The sequence below is a fragment of the Trachurus japonicus genome, chromosome 20 (genome assembly GCF_045865225.1).
Source record: "Trachurus japonicus isolate A0001 chromosome 20, Traja_1.0".
Taxonomy (NCBI): Eukaryota; Metazoa; Chordata; class Actinopteri; order Carangiformes; family Carangidae; genus Trachurus; species Trachurus japonicus.
Window position 1 is genome coordinate 19,912,966 of NC_140926.1, and position 20,614 is coordinate 19,933,579.

Consider the following 20,614-nt stretch of genomic DNA (forward strand, 5'->3'; position numbering starts at 1 on the left):
ACTTAAGAAGAGAGATTTGGACTTGATGCCGCAGCTCCTGAGGCATCTCCCCTCGTAGATCAAGGCCACACTTGCTTTAAAGGACGGCGGGGGGAAAGTGAGAGAAAGCACACGAGCGAGGAGGAGCAGCAGGAACAGGGGGAGGAGGACTTAACCGGAGTGTGTTAATTTGTATCTGGGGTTGTGATGTCTGAGGGGAGGGCTGGATCAGAAAGCGGTGGTCCACAGAGAGACGCAAGGAGTCGGGTTTCAGCTTTGCGAGGGCCCCTTGAGTCCCGACGCACTGAAGCTGCCTTTGTTTGACTGGGAACCAGAGAGAGAGAGAGAGAGAGAGAGCAAGGGAGAGGAGGAGGTGGAGAGTGAGAGGGTTTTAGTTTGGAGTAAGTGAGAGAGAGAGAGGCAGAGTGGGGTCCATCTCTCTACTGCTCTATCACTCTCATTCATGACCAGGGCAAATTTACAGTGGATCTAAGCTCACCAAACCCTGAAGATGTCTTCACGGTAAATGAAAGCCACATTGTTTTTCTGTGAAGAAGTTGTTCCAAGTTAACTTTTTAGTCACTCTTCTCTCACTCTTGTGATTTTTTTGTGCAGCTTTCCTCCCTGGCTCTTTGGATTACTTCTCCTAGTCCTCCGGTTCTGTAGCCGTCACTGCTCTGCCTATCAGCTGCTGGACGGTATGTGCACTCTCTGTCTGTTGATTGCATGCTGCAGGGGGAAATGTCTTTTTCCTTTTTTTTTTCTTCTGCTGCTTGTGAACTTTCTGCTGGCTCATTGACTTTTCATCTGCTGAATATGAATGATGAAACTGTTGCAGTCTGGTCCTGGACTGTTACACTGAGGCGCAGCATGATAGTGCTGTAGGATGCTACAACTTTACAACAAGACCTGTGTGGGTGTATTGGGACAGGTTATATGATTGTGCTGTATAATTTGAAACATTTTGGACTTCCATGATGTCATAGTCATAAAGCAATGATATTATAGCCAGAAATGAGCTTTTCATACCTTTCTGAATATTCTCTAAGTAGCACTTTAGATATTATAGTAAAAATGTCCTTGTTTAATCGCAAATCATCTGTTCTCTCACATGTGGATGATAACTAGAGTGTCTATATGGCAAAGATCCTGGGAAAGTCTTGAAGACTTTTTTATAACAGGCATATTTTCATTAGACACCTCCATTTGATAAGATCATCCCATGGGATACTTAATGTTGGACTGGATCCAGAGTCATTGTATATAAGACTGTTTATACTGGCGATAGTGTGGCAACTGTGTGGGGAGTGAAACATGGAACTCCTCAAACTCTTTAGGAAACTTTGCAAAACTCCTAGGAGCCGCTGCTTGTAGATTAGTGTCACACCATCCAGATACCTGTTGGCTCCCGTGCTGTCGTACCATGGTTTCAATTATATCTTGACTGAGATGTTTTTCAGAGCCCCTGTGTTGTGCTGCTGCTGCTGCCTGTGCAGACTGTTTTCACAGCTTAACCGTAGATGATTTTCCATGATTAACGTATCAATCAGGACACTTCAACATGGTCCCAATTAGTGCACAAGGAGCTGCAGATTTTCTTTTCCATTGCAGTTGGAAGCAGACAAAACCTCACATGGTGCAGGCTGACAGACAGGCCCTGCAGTCAGTAGCAGTGTCTGATTAAGGTTGCGAAGATGATGTCATGCTCCAGATTTTTTTTTATTTTTATAATGTGCGTGCCAGAAGGTCAGACATGAAGGTCATTGTCTCACAGCTTCCTTTTATTAGTTTTCCTCCTGGCCTTCAGACAGACAGGCCAATGTACCATCACTGCTTTCGTCAGTGTGCTGGAATCCACACTGGCATTTGAAGCAGCTTGTCTGTGTGTGTGTGTATGTATTTGTGTGTGGATATCTTGACCTGTGATCACCACTAGGACCTCCATGTCACAAAAGCTGCATTGTCTGAGCCCAGTCAAATAATTAGCTGATGTGGCCCCGTGTTGTTTGATTGCCCGTCATTTTGAATCGAACACCACTTTGCAATAATTATCATATGATGACATATGACCTTGCAGATGTGAGTTTTGATTCAAAAGAAGTCAGAGAAGTGGATGTTTGCAACCCTGGTGAACTTGACAGTGGGTGTGTGTGTGGGGAGCTGGGCGGAGCCGTCCAGCTAAAGAAAAGTTTTTGAAGTGTGATTTCATGGTCCACTTTGCTCTGCTGTAGATCCTGCAGAGGCTGCATGAACAAGTGGCTCCTCTCCCCGGCTGTTTGTGCTTTTGCCATATTCATAATCGTCTGCCATGATTCACTTTTTCGAGAGGGGGGAAAAACAGTGTGTGCACATGCTGGCTGGCCTGCCAGAGAGAGAGAGAGAGCACCAGGGACAAATATTTCCAGGCTGCATGCTGTAAATATCCTTGAAAACAGAGCTGTCTCCGTAGCAACGTTCACACTAAGGAAACTTATTACATGACCTTTATTTCATATTATTGTGCAGACAAATGAGAAGTTGTGTGTTCTGCTCCTCTCACCACTGTCTCTTACAAGTGTTTTGATGTTTTTAGAAACTCCATGGACTCGTACATTAGCATTGGCTCACAGGAAAATGTAATTCCAGTCAGACTTGGATCATAGAAGCAGAAACATATTACCCGTTAGTGAATGAATAGATGAGTTAACAGATGTATAAGAACATAGATTTTACCAGGTTCCTCAGATTAATTAAATGAGTGAATGAATGCCTGGATGTATGAATGCACAGATCTGTGACTGAGTCAATGAATCAATCAAAATCGATGGAGCATATGAGTGAATGACAACATGAATGGCTGCATATGGAACACAGTGATGTATGGATGGGGCTCAGTAGAAAGACTGGTGAATGAATGACTGAATGAAGGAATCAACAGATGAAATGATTCCTGGCATAAAAATTGAATAGATACTGTACATGAGACTGGCAAACAACTTCATGCAGACAAAGACTAATGAACAAATTAACGAGGCAATTAGTCGTTGTTATGTAAGCTGATGAACTTGTAAATTAACTAGTAAATGAATGAACTGATGCATTTATGTCATTTAAACACAGAACTGCATAACCAAGTTAACAACCAGTAAAATGTCTTTGTTCCTCATTGTCAAGCTTCCAGATATCAGCTGGAGTCGTGCGTTTCATCCTACAGACGGATCATAAAGTGGCAGCTTCAGGGAACGGACTGCTTTAGATCTTTACTAATGAGCAACACATCAACAAACACAGTGCACATTATGACATCTTCAGCCTGCAGTTATTATGAGAATCAGCATTTGCACTTAATGACTATTACACTGACACGCTCCAGTGTGCATGCACACACACTTGCGCACATTTGCCGTTGCCTATGTGCCACACCCACAAGAACACACACACACACACACACACAAAAATGTTGTTCTCCATCTGATGTCCACATGGTAGTTATTAAAAGAAAATGTTTGTAATTATCTGAATGGAATTAGAGGAATGCTTCAGACACAGTTGACTATTAGAGATAATGAATAAAATGATTTGGCTGGTGACGTGACTCTTGGCAAATGTGGTTGAGTGATGATGAGTACAGTGTGGGTGATGATGTATAAGACGCCAACAAGGGTGATGATGAGAGTGACGAGGTCGTGCGAGTCCCCACAGATCAGTTAAATGTGTGAGGGGTGTTGGTGAAAACGTGTGAGATACTGTATTACAAACAGGGCGGACCATGATGTAGACTCATACATGACACACATACTTAACTTTGACGAGATGGCGCTTACATCATACCCAGTGAATAGACTTAAACTTCATTTAAAGTGATATTATCTCTTGGATTATGGCTGCGAAATGAGGTGTTATTAGACAGTTTACAGATGCTGATATCTGAGCATGAAGAAAGTTTCTCTCCTGTGTCTCAACTGAAGCTGGGGAGAAAACTGAGACGTTAGAAAAACAGAGGGAAAGTGTTTGACACAGGCAGGCAGAGCCAGAAGCTCAGTAGTAGTTCATTAACTAAATTCCAAGAAATAGCAGCAGTTACACCTGCAGACTGCCTCTTGGTAATAGGATTGTCAACACAAGTAAGATGACATTGAGTTTAAGGAAGTAATGTGTAAATTCTTCCATGTCCATTTGGTTCTGATTGTAATGAGATGTGGTCTGGCTTGAGTTTGATATAGGTCATCTGGACCGCTGCCCCGCACAGAGGTAACACGTCAGGTTTTGATTAGATTTGCAATTTCAGCTCAGGCACAGTGAGATCCTCGGTCTTGTCCAACAATGATTTCATGATGAGTTTTTTTTTTTTCTGAAGTAAGACAAAACGCACACACTCTGGAGACTTTTAAAGACTCTGACATTTTCCTATAAATGAATGTCCACTTAGTTTCCATTCACTACATGACATAACACACAAGTGAGTCCACTGATGTGCACCTTATTCATTTACTTTTTTCACTTTTTTCTTTTGCTTGAAATGCGTAATGTGAGGCAGGTCTTTCCTGCCTTAAATCCGCATTAATAAGCCCTGAGCACCAGAGCTGTCACCAAATAAAAACCAACCCAAGAACATCATGATGACTGCCACTGCATGTTACACAAGGAGCCAGATGTTTCTTTGACTACGCGCATGTGTATTTACACTCTGCATCTATCCAGGCTGTGTGAGTTTGCACAGGGCGAAGATTTCATTCTCTGCTACGTGACAGTATGAGGTAATTGAATAAATAGTGTTTACATCTGGGATGATGTGCATAACAGACACATACAAGTAATTATCTGCTGGATGCAAAACCATAAAAATCAATCTTATAGTGATTTGTTTCTTTTTGCATTTTATCATCTACACTGCGATCAGTTTCAGTGTTTGGCTCAGGCACAAGTGAGTAAGACCCATGAGGCCTGCTGGGCTGATCACGTAGGGCTTACATTACATCAAGGAAATAAAATAAAAACCCACAATTGTATCTTAAACTAACATATCAACCCATTGTTTCTCTGTCCAAACAGCAAAATCACCAAATGCATGTCCCTGAAGTACAGTATGCAGCTGCAAACATCTGGGTTAGGGTCAGTTCAGGAGAGAAGATCTAGGTCATTCTGTGTGCATGGTAAAGCAGCTGCTACTTATCTTAGTTGGTTAGTTTAACTTAACTTAACTTAGCTGCCTCCAGTCCAATTGTCTAGTGTGAAAATTTCCCAAAATATCAAAGCAGTTATTTGCAATGCAAAGCTGCATCTCTACTCCACGTGATTCCTAGAACTTTCCATTCTTAGTCTTTGAAATTTAAGATGAATTTTATTCTAATAATTTCACTGTTACATCATATTTATTAGTTTGTTTGTTCCCAGAATGGTGACACAAGCCTTTATTGTGGCGGTTTGTTACTTTCATGTGTCAGCAGGATCAAACTGATTCAAGATGCGCTGCAGGTCGTGTGTGTTGCACATGCCTCTGCAGCCCGGATTGTTCCCGTTTACTTCCACCAAGTGCCAAATTTGTTCCAGTATAACATCTTTTATTATCTCCATCTGGCTCCTAATTAATTTCTCTCACGTAATCAATGCAGTTTGTTGTTTTTGTGACTTTGCTGATCATTCTCTCTTCTAGTAGGTAATTTTTTGCCACGTGACCTTATAGCTGTTTGAGTAGTTATTATAAACTCTCAAACATGTGAAAAGGAAGCAATAGACAATGTAAAATCAGTAAAAGGATCACTGTCGGATATTTAAAGTGGTGGTTCTGCTGACATAACATTTCAAGAGAAGCTGCTCCACAGTCTCTGAGCCTCCCTGGTTGCATCTGCAAATAATCTAAAGCAAACCCATAACTGAAAACATGTGCATTATCCTGGAGCGTAAACAGGAACGGCTAAATTTGTCCTGGACAAAACAAGCCACTACACGGTGGACACGGTTGGATGCAGACAGATGAGATTGATGGCTCTCTTCAAAGCATGAAAACTAAAGGACAAACACAGGATGTGTTAAGTATGGGAAGGATTTTGCGTGGGAGAGTTAAGGTGTGACGCCAAATGTCACTTTGACCTTTGTCTTGTACAGCTTTTTATAATTTGTTGTTGTCTGTTTGTCTGTTTAAAGAGCTTTGAAAGCAGATTAGAATATGAATTCTGTTTCATGCTAAATCCTAAAATCCGTCCTTTAGGAAGTGGTTTTAGTGGGAAACTCTGATGTATTGTTAATAAATTAGAATTCCTAACTTATCTTTGTTTCACCTCTTATCTCAACACCCGTCGTCTCACTGCAATCAAAGCTTTAACCATCAAAGAGCCTTTCGACCAAACACTGCAGCCCTGAACACTTTGTTTGATGTGGTCAACTGTTTTCTTTCCTTGGGCCTTGTTTTAATGACGCAAATCAAATGAAACATTTTCCAACAACTTTCAGTCCAAAGCATGACTCAACTGTCAATGTGTCTGTTTTTGATCTATATCCTTAAGTTTACCTTTCACATATGAAAGCATTGTGATATAATGGGCTCCTTGGCATTGACACCACAAAGCTCTTACCTTATGAACTTTGGTGGTCACGTGATAATGTAGTTGCAAAACCAAAACTTTCTTCTTTCTTGTGAATCAATGGTACACCTGTGTCTTAATGGGATAGTTCAACATTTTGGCAAATTGGCCCATTGCCATAATCCCTATAGTCATAGCAGAGTAGCGTAGCTCTGAGAAGCTTGCGGCTCTGCTCCGGCGTTCTAAAAATAGCTTGCACCAACAATTAAAGGTAACAAACCTACTGCTATGACTAGCCTCTGTCTTTTATACGTAACCATGTTGAACATCCCATTTATTGGCTGAGCTCCCTTGCAGTTCAGCTCTGTAGTGTAGAATGTTGTTATAGGGGCTGCTAATGGAGTGTTTAGCCAGCACAGTTTAGAGGAGCAGGTCTTAGACTAGAAAGTTGTAGAAGAGCTGGAACGAAGTGGCTGCGGAAAGTGAATGAGAGACACTTTCTGTGACCTCAACATCCATTAATGTCCCATCCTTCACCCAGGCTCCCAACAGAGTTGTTCAGTGGCCCCTAGATGTGACACATGAAGAATAGAAAATCTCTCTGTAGCTGGGATTTGGACTGTTACAGCACATAAACATTAGTTAGAGCAGTAAAGGGCATGGCTGTGGGGAGAATTCATTGAATAAAATAGCCTAAGTCGTCCTGCTCCTGTAGAGTCCATACATACAGTATAGGCTGGTGTCAGAGAGGGAGAGTTGAGCAGCATCAGTTTACGATAATGTAAAGTGCTATGAATCAGCGTGTTTGTTTTTCTGGGAGCGGCTGAACTTCCTGGCTTTTTTTTCATTTTTTCATTTTTTTCTACAAAACATGGAATCTCTAACAGCCTGGAAAGTGTCAGTCAGAGCGGAAAGATAGAGCAGAAACAAGCAGGTGTCTGTTCAGCTCTGTGGAGAGCACAGAGAGGGAGCGAGGGGGCATGTCCTGTTATACAGCAACGAAGCATCAGAGTTTCTGATGAGGTCATGGAGTGCAGAGTGAGTGTGTGTGTGTGTGTGTGTGTGTGTGTATGTGTGTGTGTGTGGCTCCCAAACATGCTGGCATGTATGAAAATAGGATTTCAGCGTCCCTAATTCATCCTAATCCTTGTTAAATTAGAATTCTGTTATTACATTAAAAAGTAATTGTTTTCCCAAGATGCATTAGTTAGTTAGTGCAGTGAGTTTTACTTGCATCTGTGTTTGTGGAGGAGGCACAGACCTGTCATCAGTGAGAACAGATTTATGGAGGCTTCCTTTTTCCCCTTTTCCCTCCATTGCACTCTGCTCCGTGTTGGTGTGACGGGTCAGGATGTTGGTGATGAATATGAGGTGCTCTGCTCCCTGCTCTGCTAATTGCTTCAGCAGTGACACTTAATTTGAACCCAGCTAACCATTATTGGATGTTTTGCTAATCAAATGCAGGCAGACACGAGGGTTGCAGCTTCCCTTTCATGTGCATGACCCCCTCCAGTCCTCTTTCTCTATGCACTACATGGCCAAAAGTGTGTAGACAGCCAGAGTTTAGTTGCCCCACTGCTCTGGGGAGGTTTGAACTGGCTGCAGGGATTGGCTCCCATCCAGCTGTGAGGAGAACAGTAGTGTGGTACTGATGGGAGATGGAGACGGGCAAGGTGACAGTTAATTCCAAAGTTGTTAGATGGGCTTTGGACGGGGCTATGTAGAAAGAAAGAAAGAAAGAAAGAAAGAAAGAAAGAAAGAAAGAAAGAAAAGAGGGGAAAAAACACAAGTAATAGAAGAATGCAAGATAAATATATGCAGGACTTGTTGCAGGACATTCAGGATTGTCCACAATGACTGTTCAAAATATGCTTGTGAACAAGTGTGTGCACATATTATGCAAGAACCTGCAACTGATGTAGGTAATTCTCCTAGATGTGGCTCCTGAGTAAATAGAAAGTGTCTATTTTAATAAAACTTGGTCAAAATAACATCTGTTCTCAGGGTTACCTGAGGTCACAGTCCAGGCAGCGTCACTGGTATGTTGTCCTAACCTTGAACCTGTTCCTGGCTCTACATTGTCTCCTGTCAAGCTGACAGATGACTGCTGGTCATCAGCAAACCAGAAGAAAAAGAAAAGACACTTCAAAGACAGGCTGTGTTTTTGGGACTTCCCTTCATTGACACTTGACCTTGTGCCTTTTTTGTCCTATTTGCGTAATTGGGACATAATTTTCTTGGCCTGCTTGATTGGTATTGGACTAACCAGGCAGTTATATACTTATGATTAAGTCATTATGATTGTAGAAGGTTTTTTTGGGGGGTTGGGCACAAGAAAGCAGGAGATCGATGAGCAGAGAGCTGGAATGAGGAACGATCGACACGTTCCCTGAAGAGCTCTGATTGTTTCCCAGCGGGAGGTGGGATTAGTGGAGGTGTTGAGGTGTGTGTGTGTGCGGATCGTGTGTGCTCGCGTGCTCAGCTGGTCCACAGCTGCGTTGTTTCTGGGCACACTGTCGACTCACTTCCTGAAAAATCCCAACACAAATCTAATTCATGGTTTGGTTTCAATTTACTTTATTGTTCCTCCGCCACTGACGAGTAAACATCAACATCATCATCATCAATAAACATCTGCCTCCCTCTGTTTCTTCTTAACTTTCTTTCTTGTCCTTCATCCATCTCCCTCCTCATCGTAATGTCTCTCCTTTCCCTATGAAGCCATTCTTTCGCTTTCTTCACTTCTCACCACCCGTTGTTTTGCTGTGAAATGAATTAAGGTATGAGAGAGTCAGGTGTTGTCTTTGTTGTTTTCCTAATATTTGTTGATGCAGTAGACTCTTGTAAGTGTAAGTGTTCACAGCATTTGTCCCGTAGCTGCTGCTGTGAACTTGGAGCCACTGCTGTGGTGTTGTATGAAAATGTTGTGGCTTGGTAAAGCTGGATTCATGAGGGCTGCTAACACAACTTTGAGCCTGTGTGGTCACAGAAACCAAGTCAAACATCTAGCAACTGGTTTCTTTACTTCCTGCTGCTCGACTCGCAGCTTGTCACAGATTAGATTTGTTTCAGATGGCTCTGTGGAAAGGGGAATGTGTTTTTCTGGTAACCAACCAACTAAACAAAAAAACAAAGATTAAAATGGTTAAAACAGATCCTGACTTTCCTACAGGAATAATTATCCATCCACAATATCCTCATGTTGATGAGTGGGGGTGTTTCTGGTGTGTTTCCTGCCTCTGTATCCTCTCACCTTGACCCTTAAAATGACCAAAATATGAGATTTGAATTATTTCCGTCTTTATGTGTGGTCTTGCAGAGATAAAAAAAAAAAAACAGATGCTCTCTGTCATAACAGAGAGATAAGGCATTATAAATGTGCCTTCTTATTGCAAACAGAGTCATATGAAGTGAGAAACTTGAAAAAGTTGTACATAATGATATTTGGAACCTGCTCAGTTTAAAACAAGAAGCAGGTTTGTTTACGGGTTTGTGTGGAGCAAAACAGTGCAGCAGTAATCAGCCATGTTGATTACACTCACATCGATTTATTTAACCTCGAACCTCAGTGTGGATTATTCCCACAGACTTTCTGCTGCTTAATGTTGAGTCGAGCAATAAATCTGAGGGGAGATCGTTACCCTGGCTTTGTTCTCGCAAACGCCTGTTGATTGAGTTTCTCTTCTTAAAACTTTTCCATGTGACAGACTGGAGATTGTTAGAAAAGATACATGAATGACAGCGTTTTTCCAGAAAATTAAATTGACCTCTTTTAACCCATAAAAAAAACAGTAACCACATCAAGGCCTTTGTTAAAGCTATACTTTGCAAAAACTATTTTGGGTTCCTACTGGTTTGACTAGAACCTTCAAATATTATTCTAAGTGAGCCAAGAGAGCACAGAGATCTTCTCCTTCTCATCAGACCGGGGATGAACAATGCTGTCATCAGTCCATCCCTCATGCAACATCCAACATCCCAGTCTGGTGCTCAGGCCGCCGAAAGCTTTCAGCAATCTCCTTTGACCAGAGCAAAGAGAAAAACAGATCAGATTTCCCAAAAGCTTTCGAACCTGAGAGCAAATTCAACACCTATGTAGCCTCTGAAAACAGTCCTGATGCTTTCATTAGACTTGAACCGAAGCCTCCGGTTGTTATGTTTAATTGTTTGAGCTTTTGAAACAAAAGTATTAAGACCACTTTATTGGAATCAGGATAACGGTTATCTAGTTTTGTCCACACAGACATAGTTTTTGTGTTTTGTGTGGCTCTGTAGCTACTGAATTTTTCAAAAGCTTCTTCTACCAAAGTGTGCTGAGCAAAACAGAAAAACACTTCTGGTCTCCAGCCTCCCACTGACTGTAGAGCAAAGGTCGTTCCTTAGTTTTACAAAAAAAAAGAAGCCATTTCCTTTCTGTTTCAGAGGCTCCTTTCGAAATCAGTCAGCGAGCCCCAAGTCATGGCAGCATTGTCAGGCTGTGGAATTTAGGCACAAAAGTGGGAAAGAGCAGCAAAGAAGAGTTTCTGTCTTGATTGGAGCTGTTTTCATTAGATTGAAAAGACACAATCAGCTGAATTCCTCTGTATTTATCTGGTCATGGTCATCAACAGTATCATCAACATCAACAGCCACCTCCTCCGTGGTTCAGTGGTGCCTTACCCATATAGACACTGAATGAAGCCTGGCGCTGAAGGCAGTGGTTTTAATGGAAAATCGTGGTGGTTAGAGACATGTATCTGGCAAACAGGACCTGGAATTAACTGCAGTGAAACAGTGACTTGGTAAATCTTGTCTGTGGTTCATCTGCCAAATATTATTGGCCTCTCTGGTAGAGTTTTTCTATTGGGTTGTATTTTTTGTAATGCATTAAAGTTGAACAGAGTGCATCTTGGCATCATTGTCTGAGGCATCTTCCATTGATATATGTATGGAGTCATGTCGACATGAACTTTTAGAATGAATTGATTCAATGGTGTTGTTGAAACTTTTTTTTTTTTTTAAGATAATGTGGTCATGTTCTGGACTAGATCAAGACACAAACACAATTTTCCTAAGTCCCTCTCCTTAAATCACCTCCCTGCTCTCAATAAAGAACCTTGTCTTTTTCCATTTGAACAGTGCGCTGCGCAGCCCCTCGTCAGCAAACTTTAACAGCTGAGTCAAACCTGGCAACGTGGCCAAGGGTGGAATAGAACCAGTTTAATGCGATGTTGTGGTTACCTGCGGAGAATTTCTGCCCATTTAGCGAGCAACCCTCTGGATCCCGTCCCACTGGCAGCAGATACCAAACATGAACTCTGGCCCAATTTCCTCTCAGCAAACAACACCAACTGGGAAATCAGTTTGCTCTTGATGCCTTATTGAGCATAGCTGGACCGCGGGCGCTGGTGATGAGATCTTGCAGATTCTGGCAGAAGTTTTATCTTTTGTTTTGATATTGAAACAGCAGGGAGAGACTTGTAAGCTGATATGTTTCTGAATCACCTAGACAGCAGCTGAAAAAGATATTGAGTTGAATGTAAAAACTTGTCTGGTGCAGGTAAGATGACTTATACAGTACATCTGGATCGTGAACTCTGAAAGGCTATTATGGTTTTGCGTCATATTGGCCACTTGGCAGTGTCACAACATATATTTTAGCAATAAACTCTGTAACAGTTTCCTTTCATTCACGTGTTCCCTCCCTTCACTGCTGAAGACATGTTTTTGATGGCACGTTTTTTTTTACCCCTGTCCCGTCCTCACTGTTTTTTCAGACAAGATGAAGTCTGCTGAGCGGCTTCAAGGCCTCTCTATGAAGTTTCCAACAGATGATGCAATGTACGTGTAATGGTCTGGAACAAGAAGAGTGTGACAGGCAGTATCATCATCATCATCATCATTATTATTATTACTGCAGCCTTGGCTGGTCTCATAACCTCGGAGCTCTGAAGTGAAGGGCAGAGTGGTGTTCGTCAGGGTTTTGACTGAGGTCTTTAAGTTTATGAAGGGGAAGGATTGTGGTTTCAGAGACATGTTTCTCCCATGTTCATTCATTCAGTTTTAGACCACCACTACTTTAAAAAAGTTGTCTGGAAAATACATGCTCTCAAAGGATATTATGGACTCAATTAAAGTGCAATCTCACCTTCAGTATGGCTTACTTTCCCCAATGTTGTCAGCAGTTTGAAATGTATTGCAGAAAGTAAACTTCAGTCCAGTTTGGTTTGTCCAGTCTCTAAGGATGTTAAAGTGATGGCTGAAAATTTAAACATGAATTTTTCTATGCTGTGCACCCAAGTTTGAACCACAGAACCAAACAGTGTTCAAATACCGTATCATTGGCTTTTAGAGCAATTCCCAAGTGAGATTCTACTGACATTCATGGAACCATTACAGAAACAAAATAGCTCCAATCCCATTGCAGAGAATCAGAGTCCAGTTTTGATTTTATGTTAACATTATTTTCTTTATCTCTTACATCTATAAAGATGGAATTGGTAAGTTAAATCAAAAATAAATGCTGAATTGAACCTGCATTTTAACAGACACATGTTCCCTGCAGTTTAATAGCAGCCTCATCAGGTTGGGTCAGACTCTGTAGACATGACTGTCCCTCTGGCAGATGAAAATATGCAAATACATTAACATGTTTAGATCAAAACATCCCAGAAAAATTGGTGTAATCCGGTTTTCCCTAGCATTTGTCAGTACAAGACACTGGAACCAATTTCCTCAGAAATCATATTTATATACACTAAGTCTGGTAAACTGTTTAATGGGGGGGGGGGTTCAGAGGAACAGCTAACAGCTAACGAGCCAAACGAAGGCCACATCTTCATCTCATTAATATCTCTGAAGGATGTGATGCCAGTGTTTGAGGAAACCAACTCCAGGTCAGATGTTGGGGATGAAAGAGGCTGTCAGGGTGCCAGCAGGTACTTGTCAAGGATTTTTATGGAGGCTAACAGCTATGTGCAACCTCCTCTGTTAGCGGGAGACTGTTAGCAAGGAGAGAGGTCAGCTGCTAAATCTGGAAAGCTTTACACCTAAGCAGTAACTCACACTTTTTTGTTTCTCCTGCTGTCATTTAGGGAAACTGATAGTCGATGCCGTATTTGGTTCACCGAGGTCCTTTCGCCTCTTTTTTTTTTTTTACGAGGACCCTGTCTTTGCAGCGCTCCAGTTTGGCAGTGATCGGTCGTGCATGGGCCTTTGTCGGAACGGTTGCCAAGTCTGAATATAGTGAAAGGTTATGTTTCTGGCAGAGTCTCTAGGGATTTGGAGCTGGGATGTTTTATGCAGAGCTGCTGGATCATTGTCTCTGCTGTGCCAGAGAATTTAAGGTTGTCACACATATTTCAAGTCTGAATGTCCGGCATGGTTTCCTTCATTGCGATTTGACAGTGTCCATTTGTCCAGTGAAGCTGTAGCGAGCTGCTGTCTATATTGATTTTTTTTTTTCCAATCCAGTTGTGGGCAAAGTCAAAGCTGGACTGAATGTATTTTAGTTTGGATACAGTTTGTTTGAGTTTTTTGGCTGATGGATTGTATAACACTGACTTCAGTTTTGAGTGTAAGCAAATGGTCCGTGTCTGTTGCAGAGTGATTTTCCTTTTGTAAGTAAGTTGGAGGTATCTGACATGTTGCCCTGCAGGTAGTATTGATCAGTGAAGTTTTCCAGTCTGTTTGTTTGTGTGTTTATATAATCCACCAGGTCCAGGTGTGAGGGAGCACCAGAGTGTGTAGTATTGGGTAATGATTGTCCATGAACTTGCTCTTTTGCTGCGTTGTGTGTTTGTTGTTGACAGAACTCTGCAGTATGCGGTAGCAGGTTGCTACGATGGATCTCGCGTCCGTGTGCAGTTTTCACAATCGTTGCGTCACCCACTCTCTCCCTCATCCAATCCCTCCCTCATCCAATCACTCACACACACACACGTTTTCACACACACACATACTGTAGATCTTCAGAGCAGCTGGAATAAGAAACAGTTGCCTCTGGATTGTGTAACCTCAACAATGGCTCCGTAATGAGACTGCTCATTCTGCCGAGCACTGAGACTCTTCATTATTGGAGAGAGGGGACAGAGTAAAGAATTTATGGCATCATTTCCAGTGTTTTTCTTTTTTCTCTTCCAAAGCAGCATGTCTCTTGGTTATAAAACTATTATTAGAGTTTCCACTCAGGAGCAGTGCTGTATATGGACATTTGATTCAATAAACACAGATATTCACAGAGTAGAATAGCAATTTAGAGATTAGACAGTTGACCATTAAATGAAAATGTCAATCTGTACAGCCCACTTATGAGAATATGCAGCTTTATTATATCAAATATATTTATACATTTCCTTATTTTCTGGCATTTTAATGACAAACTACAAACTGAAGTGCCTTGTACTGGAGCTTCACATTCAGTACGTTGTTTTAACACAGATCTGCTTCTTATTAAGTCACCTCAGACTGACTGACTGCAACGCTTAATATTATTGGTGCTCCTTTAAGCATCACTCAGTTTGTCATTGTCTCTTTGCTGCACTTCACTCGACTTAACTGACAGCACTCACTGGCTTCCATCCATGTCTGCCACTCACTATAAAAATTTATATTCAGCAGGACGGAGGAGAAGCCCTTAGAGCCAGTAACAACAAAATAACTTTGAAACTTTTAGAAGAGAGTTTAAACAAAAGGAGTAAAACTGTTTAAGTCAAGTGAGGATCCCATAGCTGGGGTTTTCCATCTGTAGGGCCAACACTCATGGCATTACTTCAAAACCTGTCATCAAGCTAAACACAAAACAAGCTTTCATTGACATGTTGCAGCTATGGAGACGCGCAATTCAAAGATGTTCTCTGCGGAGTAATATACATACAACTGAGAATATGGCAAATGAAAACATGCTGGAAGCTCCGGGCCCTGACTGTAAAAACAGAAGTGATGTGTCCACGGTGCAGAGCAGCAGATGGAGCAGAGACGGGCTCGGGAGCTCCTGAGGAGCCGGAGCGTTACAGTGCACATAACAGCACTGTGGGGATTTTGGTCATGAAGCTGAGAAACGAACACTCGGCCGCTTGTCTGTGTTATTTTCACATGTTTGCTTTAAATTGAAATCAGAATTTGTGATTTTCTTCACACTGAGTCGGGGCCAGAGGCTCAGAGGAACATGTGGTACTGTAGAAGCAACAATACTGCTAGTCATCCCCTCAATACCTGATGATAAAAAGCATTTTACAGGGTGAATAAGAGCTGGCACACTGAACAGCCATCTCTCTCTCATCTTATCATTTACTTTATATATTTCTTTTTCAATCTAGAGTAAATGCTTTCTCTTCCTCCCTCTCTTATTTCCACTTTTTATCTTCTTGCATGTCGACGTCAGGCCAAGTTCAACACACTGTGTACTATCTAAATCCTGCAGATTAAACCAAATCACATACTTTTCTTAGTTGTGCCCTGACGACCAGAATTGAACATTAACTCCCCCGACAGGAAAAATTTGACCGCTCTCTAAACAACGTATGAAACAAATGCTTTTCTACCTCCAAAGGAGTTCTCCTAAAAAGGATTTGCTTTTGTTGTGGCTACACCACTTCAAGCACTTTGGAGACAAGAGGAATTTTGAGTTAAAATAACAAGCCAATGAGCTTGACCTGGTTCCGACCTGACAAATGATGCTAACAGCTGCTGAGTGTTCTCGCTTGTTGTAGGACACCGGGGTCAAGGATCGGGGTCGTTTCCTCTGTGTTGTGAACCTGGACTGTGCTTTGACCCAATTTAGCTACTGATTGACTAATGAATTTGGAGACAGTTGGGGCGCAAGGTGAATTGTCTGATTTGATAAAAGCGTTGACATTCTGGCTATGTATCTGGTGATAAGAAGTAAATGTGGTGGAGATGACAGAGAATTCCACTAAGCTCCAGTTTAACAACGTTTTGAGTCCTTGCCCTTGGTGACCTCAAGGTCTTTTACTGGAAAAACGTACCTGTGTTTGCTACAGCCCACCAGAAGTATGCTCCAGTATAAGCCCTGTTAATGAGGATGTCCCAGGCAATGACTCAGTGGCTCTTTGACTTGTCTGGGTCCTGGCCAGCAGCTGCAAAGTATGAATAATTTCCAAAACAAAACCAGCAGAGAACCAGTAAGTGGAAGCTCAGATCGTGTTTATTCCAGAGATGTCGCATAAAGATGAAGCCCAGTGCAGGCGTCAAGAACTTGTGCATCGAGCTCTTCCACACTGAACGAAGAAAGTAATTTGTCACGCTGAGAGAACAAAAGGCTCCTTCCCAAATTATTGGCAAGAATTAAGAAGCACACTGTCTTCATACTGCTCTCTTCTGTCCCCGTCTATATGACTAACTTTTATGGGGACCACTTTTGGAAAGAAACACCAGTATGGTCTGTGATGTATCATAATTCAAACGTTGGAATGAGCACATTCCACTCAGGTCATCCAGTACAGTTTCATCTCCTCAGACAGCGACAGCCAAGCAGCCACACTCATGTCAGTGAATGGATGGAGCTACAAATGGACTGGCCCAGCGCCCGCCTCTGACGCTGCAGCGAGCTGCTCACTCTGCAGAGTTAAAGCAGATGGTAGTACTCAGCCTGCCCTACGCTCCTCCATCAGCCCTCCGCTGGAACACTTTGGATAAGCTACATGAGTATCTCCTATGTGATGAACACAGACATGCCAAACCTTTGCCTGACTGCAGAGCTTTGGCATCCGTCACTGGAAAACAAGGAAAGGGGATCTTAGGAGATTTCTTTTATGGCTGGAGGAGCTGATATAGATGAAAATGAAAAGGTCACAGGGCGATGTTTAGTTGCAGATGTTGGCCCTTCAGTCGCACCTTTGTTCATCTGTATTTTTTCTTAATCCTTCGCTTGTGCCTTCTTTCATGAGCCCATCTCTTCCTTACTTTCTTTCTTTCTTACACAGTCAGCAGTTTTTGACTCCTTTGATTCTTGGTCTCTCTCCTCTAACGGGAGCCATGACAACCCAACGCTGTGATAAAAGCTACCAGCTGCCCCAGCTGTTTCCTTGATAAAGTGGGAAAGAAGCTTTGCACCTTCCTCTCTGTTAGTAGGTGATTGATCGCTTCTTTCTCCTCCACATTATCACCTCTCCTCGCTCCCATTCCCTTCTTCCTCTTCTTGCTCATTCATCAAATCAACTCCAGCCAAGTCAGAGGCTTTGGCACTTTGCACTCTGCGTTGAGGGGTTGGACGTCGTGGCGGCAAGCTGCCAAAAACAGGCACGTATTTATTATTTTTTTCTGAGCTATCTCATTCCTCTGGCACTTTGGTCAGAGTGCAGTTTCTACAGCTGGTTAAACACAGCGTGGGGTAAGTCGAAACAACGTGCCGTTTACACGGAGCCCCATGACATCTGACCCCTGAGGATGTCCGCTTTTACCACCAGCCTCTTGCTGCTTTAATTAACTCACAGGCCGAGTAAGGAGAACTTCCAAAAGGTTTTAAACATTATAAGGAAACACATTAAAAATTATCAGATCTAACTAGTAATAAAATTTGAACTTGAGAGTCTAGAAAACATTTTGTAGTCAAGCCTTCCTTTAAATGTGGTGCTTACTTGCTCTGTCAGCTTTTATCTGCCCGTCTGAGGCTCTGAGGTCCTTCATTGTCCTTTTGTGTTTTCCATCTCACTCAAAGTACCAACCACAATCAGCCCAGGCTCAAGACCATCTGTTGTATTTGGTCCTCCTGTGTCATTTATAATATTGTGTTAGGTTTTCATTTCTCCAAGAATTTCATAGTTTGCATGAAATCTCATTCCAGCTATTGAGCATATCTTGTGTATTTGAGGTTCTCTTGAATAAGTAAATTCTCAATGTGGCACGATAACATTAGATCTCCCACATTATTTTTGGCTTGTCCAATCAGAAAAATACTGTATGTCTTTTAACTCGACTCAGTTGCACATGAAACAGGATGAAGACCAACGTTGCTACAGATGTTTGTGTTTAGCCGTGTACCTGAGCTTGCTTTTTCCAGCGGCGTATGCAGCGGCGTATGCACCTGAAAGCTGCACGTAACTCCGATATTCTGCTGAAAAGTGACCCGAGGGGCTTAAGTGAAAAATTAAGAAGAAAATACGGCAAATATTCCACTTTACAAAGGTGATCCTGTTCTCTCGCCGCTACTGCCAAGTCGGTGCCCCATATTGAGATGGAAGATAAGAACTCTGAAGGAGCAGGGGAGCTGGCGACAGTGTGCGTGTATGCGAGCGTAGAAGTGTGTTTGTGTGTGTTTCTGGTTAGAGAGACTGGAGGAATACTTGGCTCCGCTGACACTAACTGACTCAACTATTCGGCCTTTGGCACTGAGCAGCCTTGGACCTGGCCAGCTTGTACGGATATGGAGAAAAAAGACCCTTATCAGTGACCCCAGTCCTGTCCAGTGTCGGCTTATATGGGCACACTCCAGACCTCTGAATGGCCGGTCCAGACTCACACCAAAACAGCTTTAAATCTGCAGAGATGGTTTGAATTCCTATATTACTGAGCCTAATAGATTCCTGAAATTGGAGTTTTACCTCTGTTATTGCAAATGGTATGCGTGAGCAGAAAGAAACATTTCTTTTAGAGTGTAACATGACATGGGACGAATATGAAAAGCATAGCCGCTGGGATATAAATTAAGTTATTCATAACATGAAATGCCCAGTCTGCACCAAAGAGGAAATTCTAAGTCTGTTCCTGCTTAGAAATAAGATTTTTTTTTTTTTTAAGTTAAACATCATGGACATAAATCATGACACTGCAAGCTTTTTCTGCCCTGACCTGAAATGACCCCCTCCTCTCCTCCTGGATGCTACAATTACACTGTTGTCATTAGGAAGTCATTATCCGCTCCTGTTCCATGGTCTACTGGAGTCGCACTGGGACCCCTTACCCCCCTGTCAAACCTACAGCAGTGCTACCACTAAAAAACTAGTTTCCTGGCAGACGTCTGTTTTTTCCACGACAGTTTAAGCCCTGGGTGACCGTGGAAGATGTCACAATTACAGCTATTTTGAAGACATTGAACAAACGGCTAATATTTAAGATATTTACGATCCATGATAGGAAATGCAACCAAATGCCATTTGACAGAACGTCACACTCTATACCTGTTTGCATTTTGCACGACTGCAGCGGAAGAGAAAAGTGGATCAAAGAACAGATTCAGACCACCAGTTTGCGTGCTTCATTGAAAGCTTTCCACTGTATACATTACCATACATTAAGTGGACGATCGTCTGTGGGACCACCGGCCGAGAGGTAGCTGAGCAGCTTCACTGACCCTGCTCCCCAAGATGAATGTTGGATGAAACACAAGAATGCGTTCCGCTTACCGCTCAGCCCCCTTTACCCCAGCCCAGACCTCACTTTACCTGTCACACATAAGGCTCCCGTTGTGTGTGTGTGTGTGTAGTGCAGTGTGAAAGGGCTATAGAGAGAGAGAGCTTTTTAAAGCTACATTAAGAAAAGGTTTCCAACTAGTAAGACAATCATTGTTGCAGCTTCAATCTCGCATGTCCTCCTGTTGGCTGAATTAAGGAAGTATAAAGGAAGTATAAATACAATAAAATCTCTGGTGTAGGGTTTGGCCACAGGCTGACGGTCTTTTGAGCATGTAAACACTCGAGCCTTGAGAGGAAAATACGCAGCACTCTATCCATAATGATGGATATTCCTCTAAATCCATCCCATCAACCATCAGGAAGAAGACGGGCGACTAATGAATCCTTAATCCTTTGGCTTTGGCTGAACAGTGGGAGTTACTGTCACAATGCTGCATTTACACTGCTATAACTGCTAGAATAACTTCCATGACGACAGCCATTGTAGACACTGTAGTCATTTGGTTCACTGGAATCTAATACTTACTCACATAGTGCTTGAGCAGCAGTTAATGAGAAAACATGAGCCTGTCTGTGTTGATTATGAAGTCCATCCATTCAGCTTAACTGAGTCTAGTCTTGCAAGTTCAGAGTTTCCCAGAGGTCATGGGCTGTCCCTGGGGGATCCCAAGGTGTCTCTAGGTCTGAGGCTGACCTATATAATCCCTCCAGTGTGTTTTGGGTCTACCCAGTGAGACGTGTTCAGTTTACCTCTGGTAGGAGCTTCTGTGATCAGTTCAATTGTCC

The 20,614-nt window shown here is 42.4% G+C and overlaps 1 protein-coding gene across 5 annotated transcripts in view; it reads left to right on the top strand.

The window, feature by feature from the left end:
* Nucleotides 1-297: 297 nt before the first annotated feature.
* LOC146966819 (uncharacterized) overlaps nucleotides 298-20,614 on the top strand; it is a 54,426-nt gene continuing 34,109 nt past the window's right edge. For all 5 annotated transcript variants that reach the window (XM_085763091.1, XM_085763092.1, XM_085763094.1 and 2 more), the window contains exons 1-2: nucleotides 298-501; nucleotides 595-677. In XM_085763091.1, the coding sequence (XP_085619217.1) occupies nucleotides 491-501; nucleotides 595-677 (94 nt within the window). In that variant the 5' untranslated portion in view covers nucleotides 298-490. The remainder of the gene's footprint in view (nucleotides 502-594; nucleotides 678-20,614) is intronic.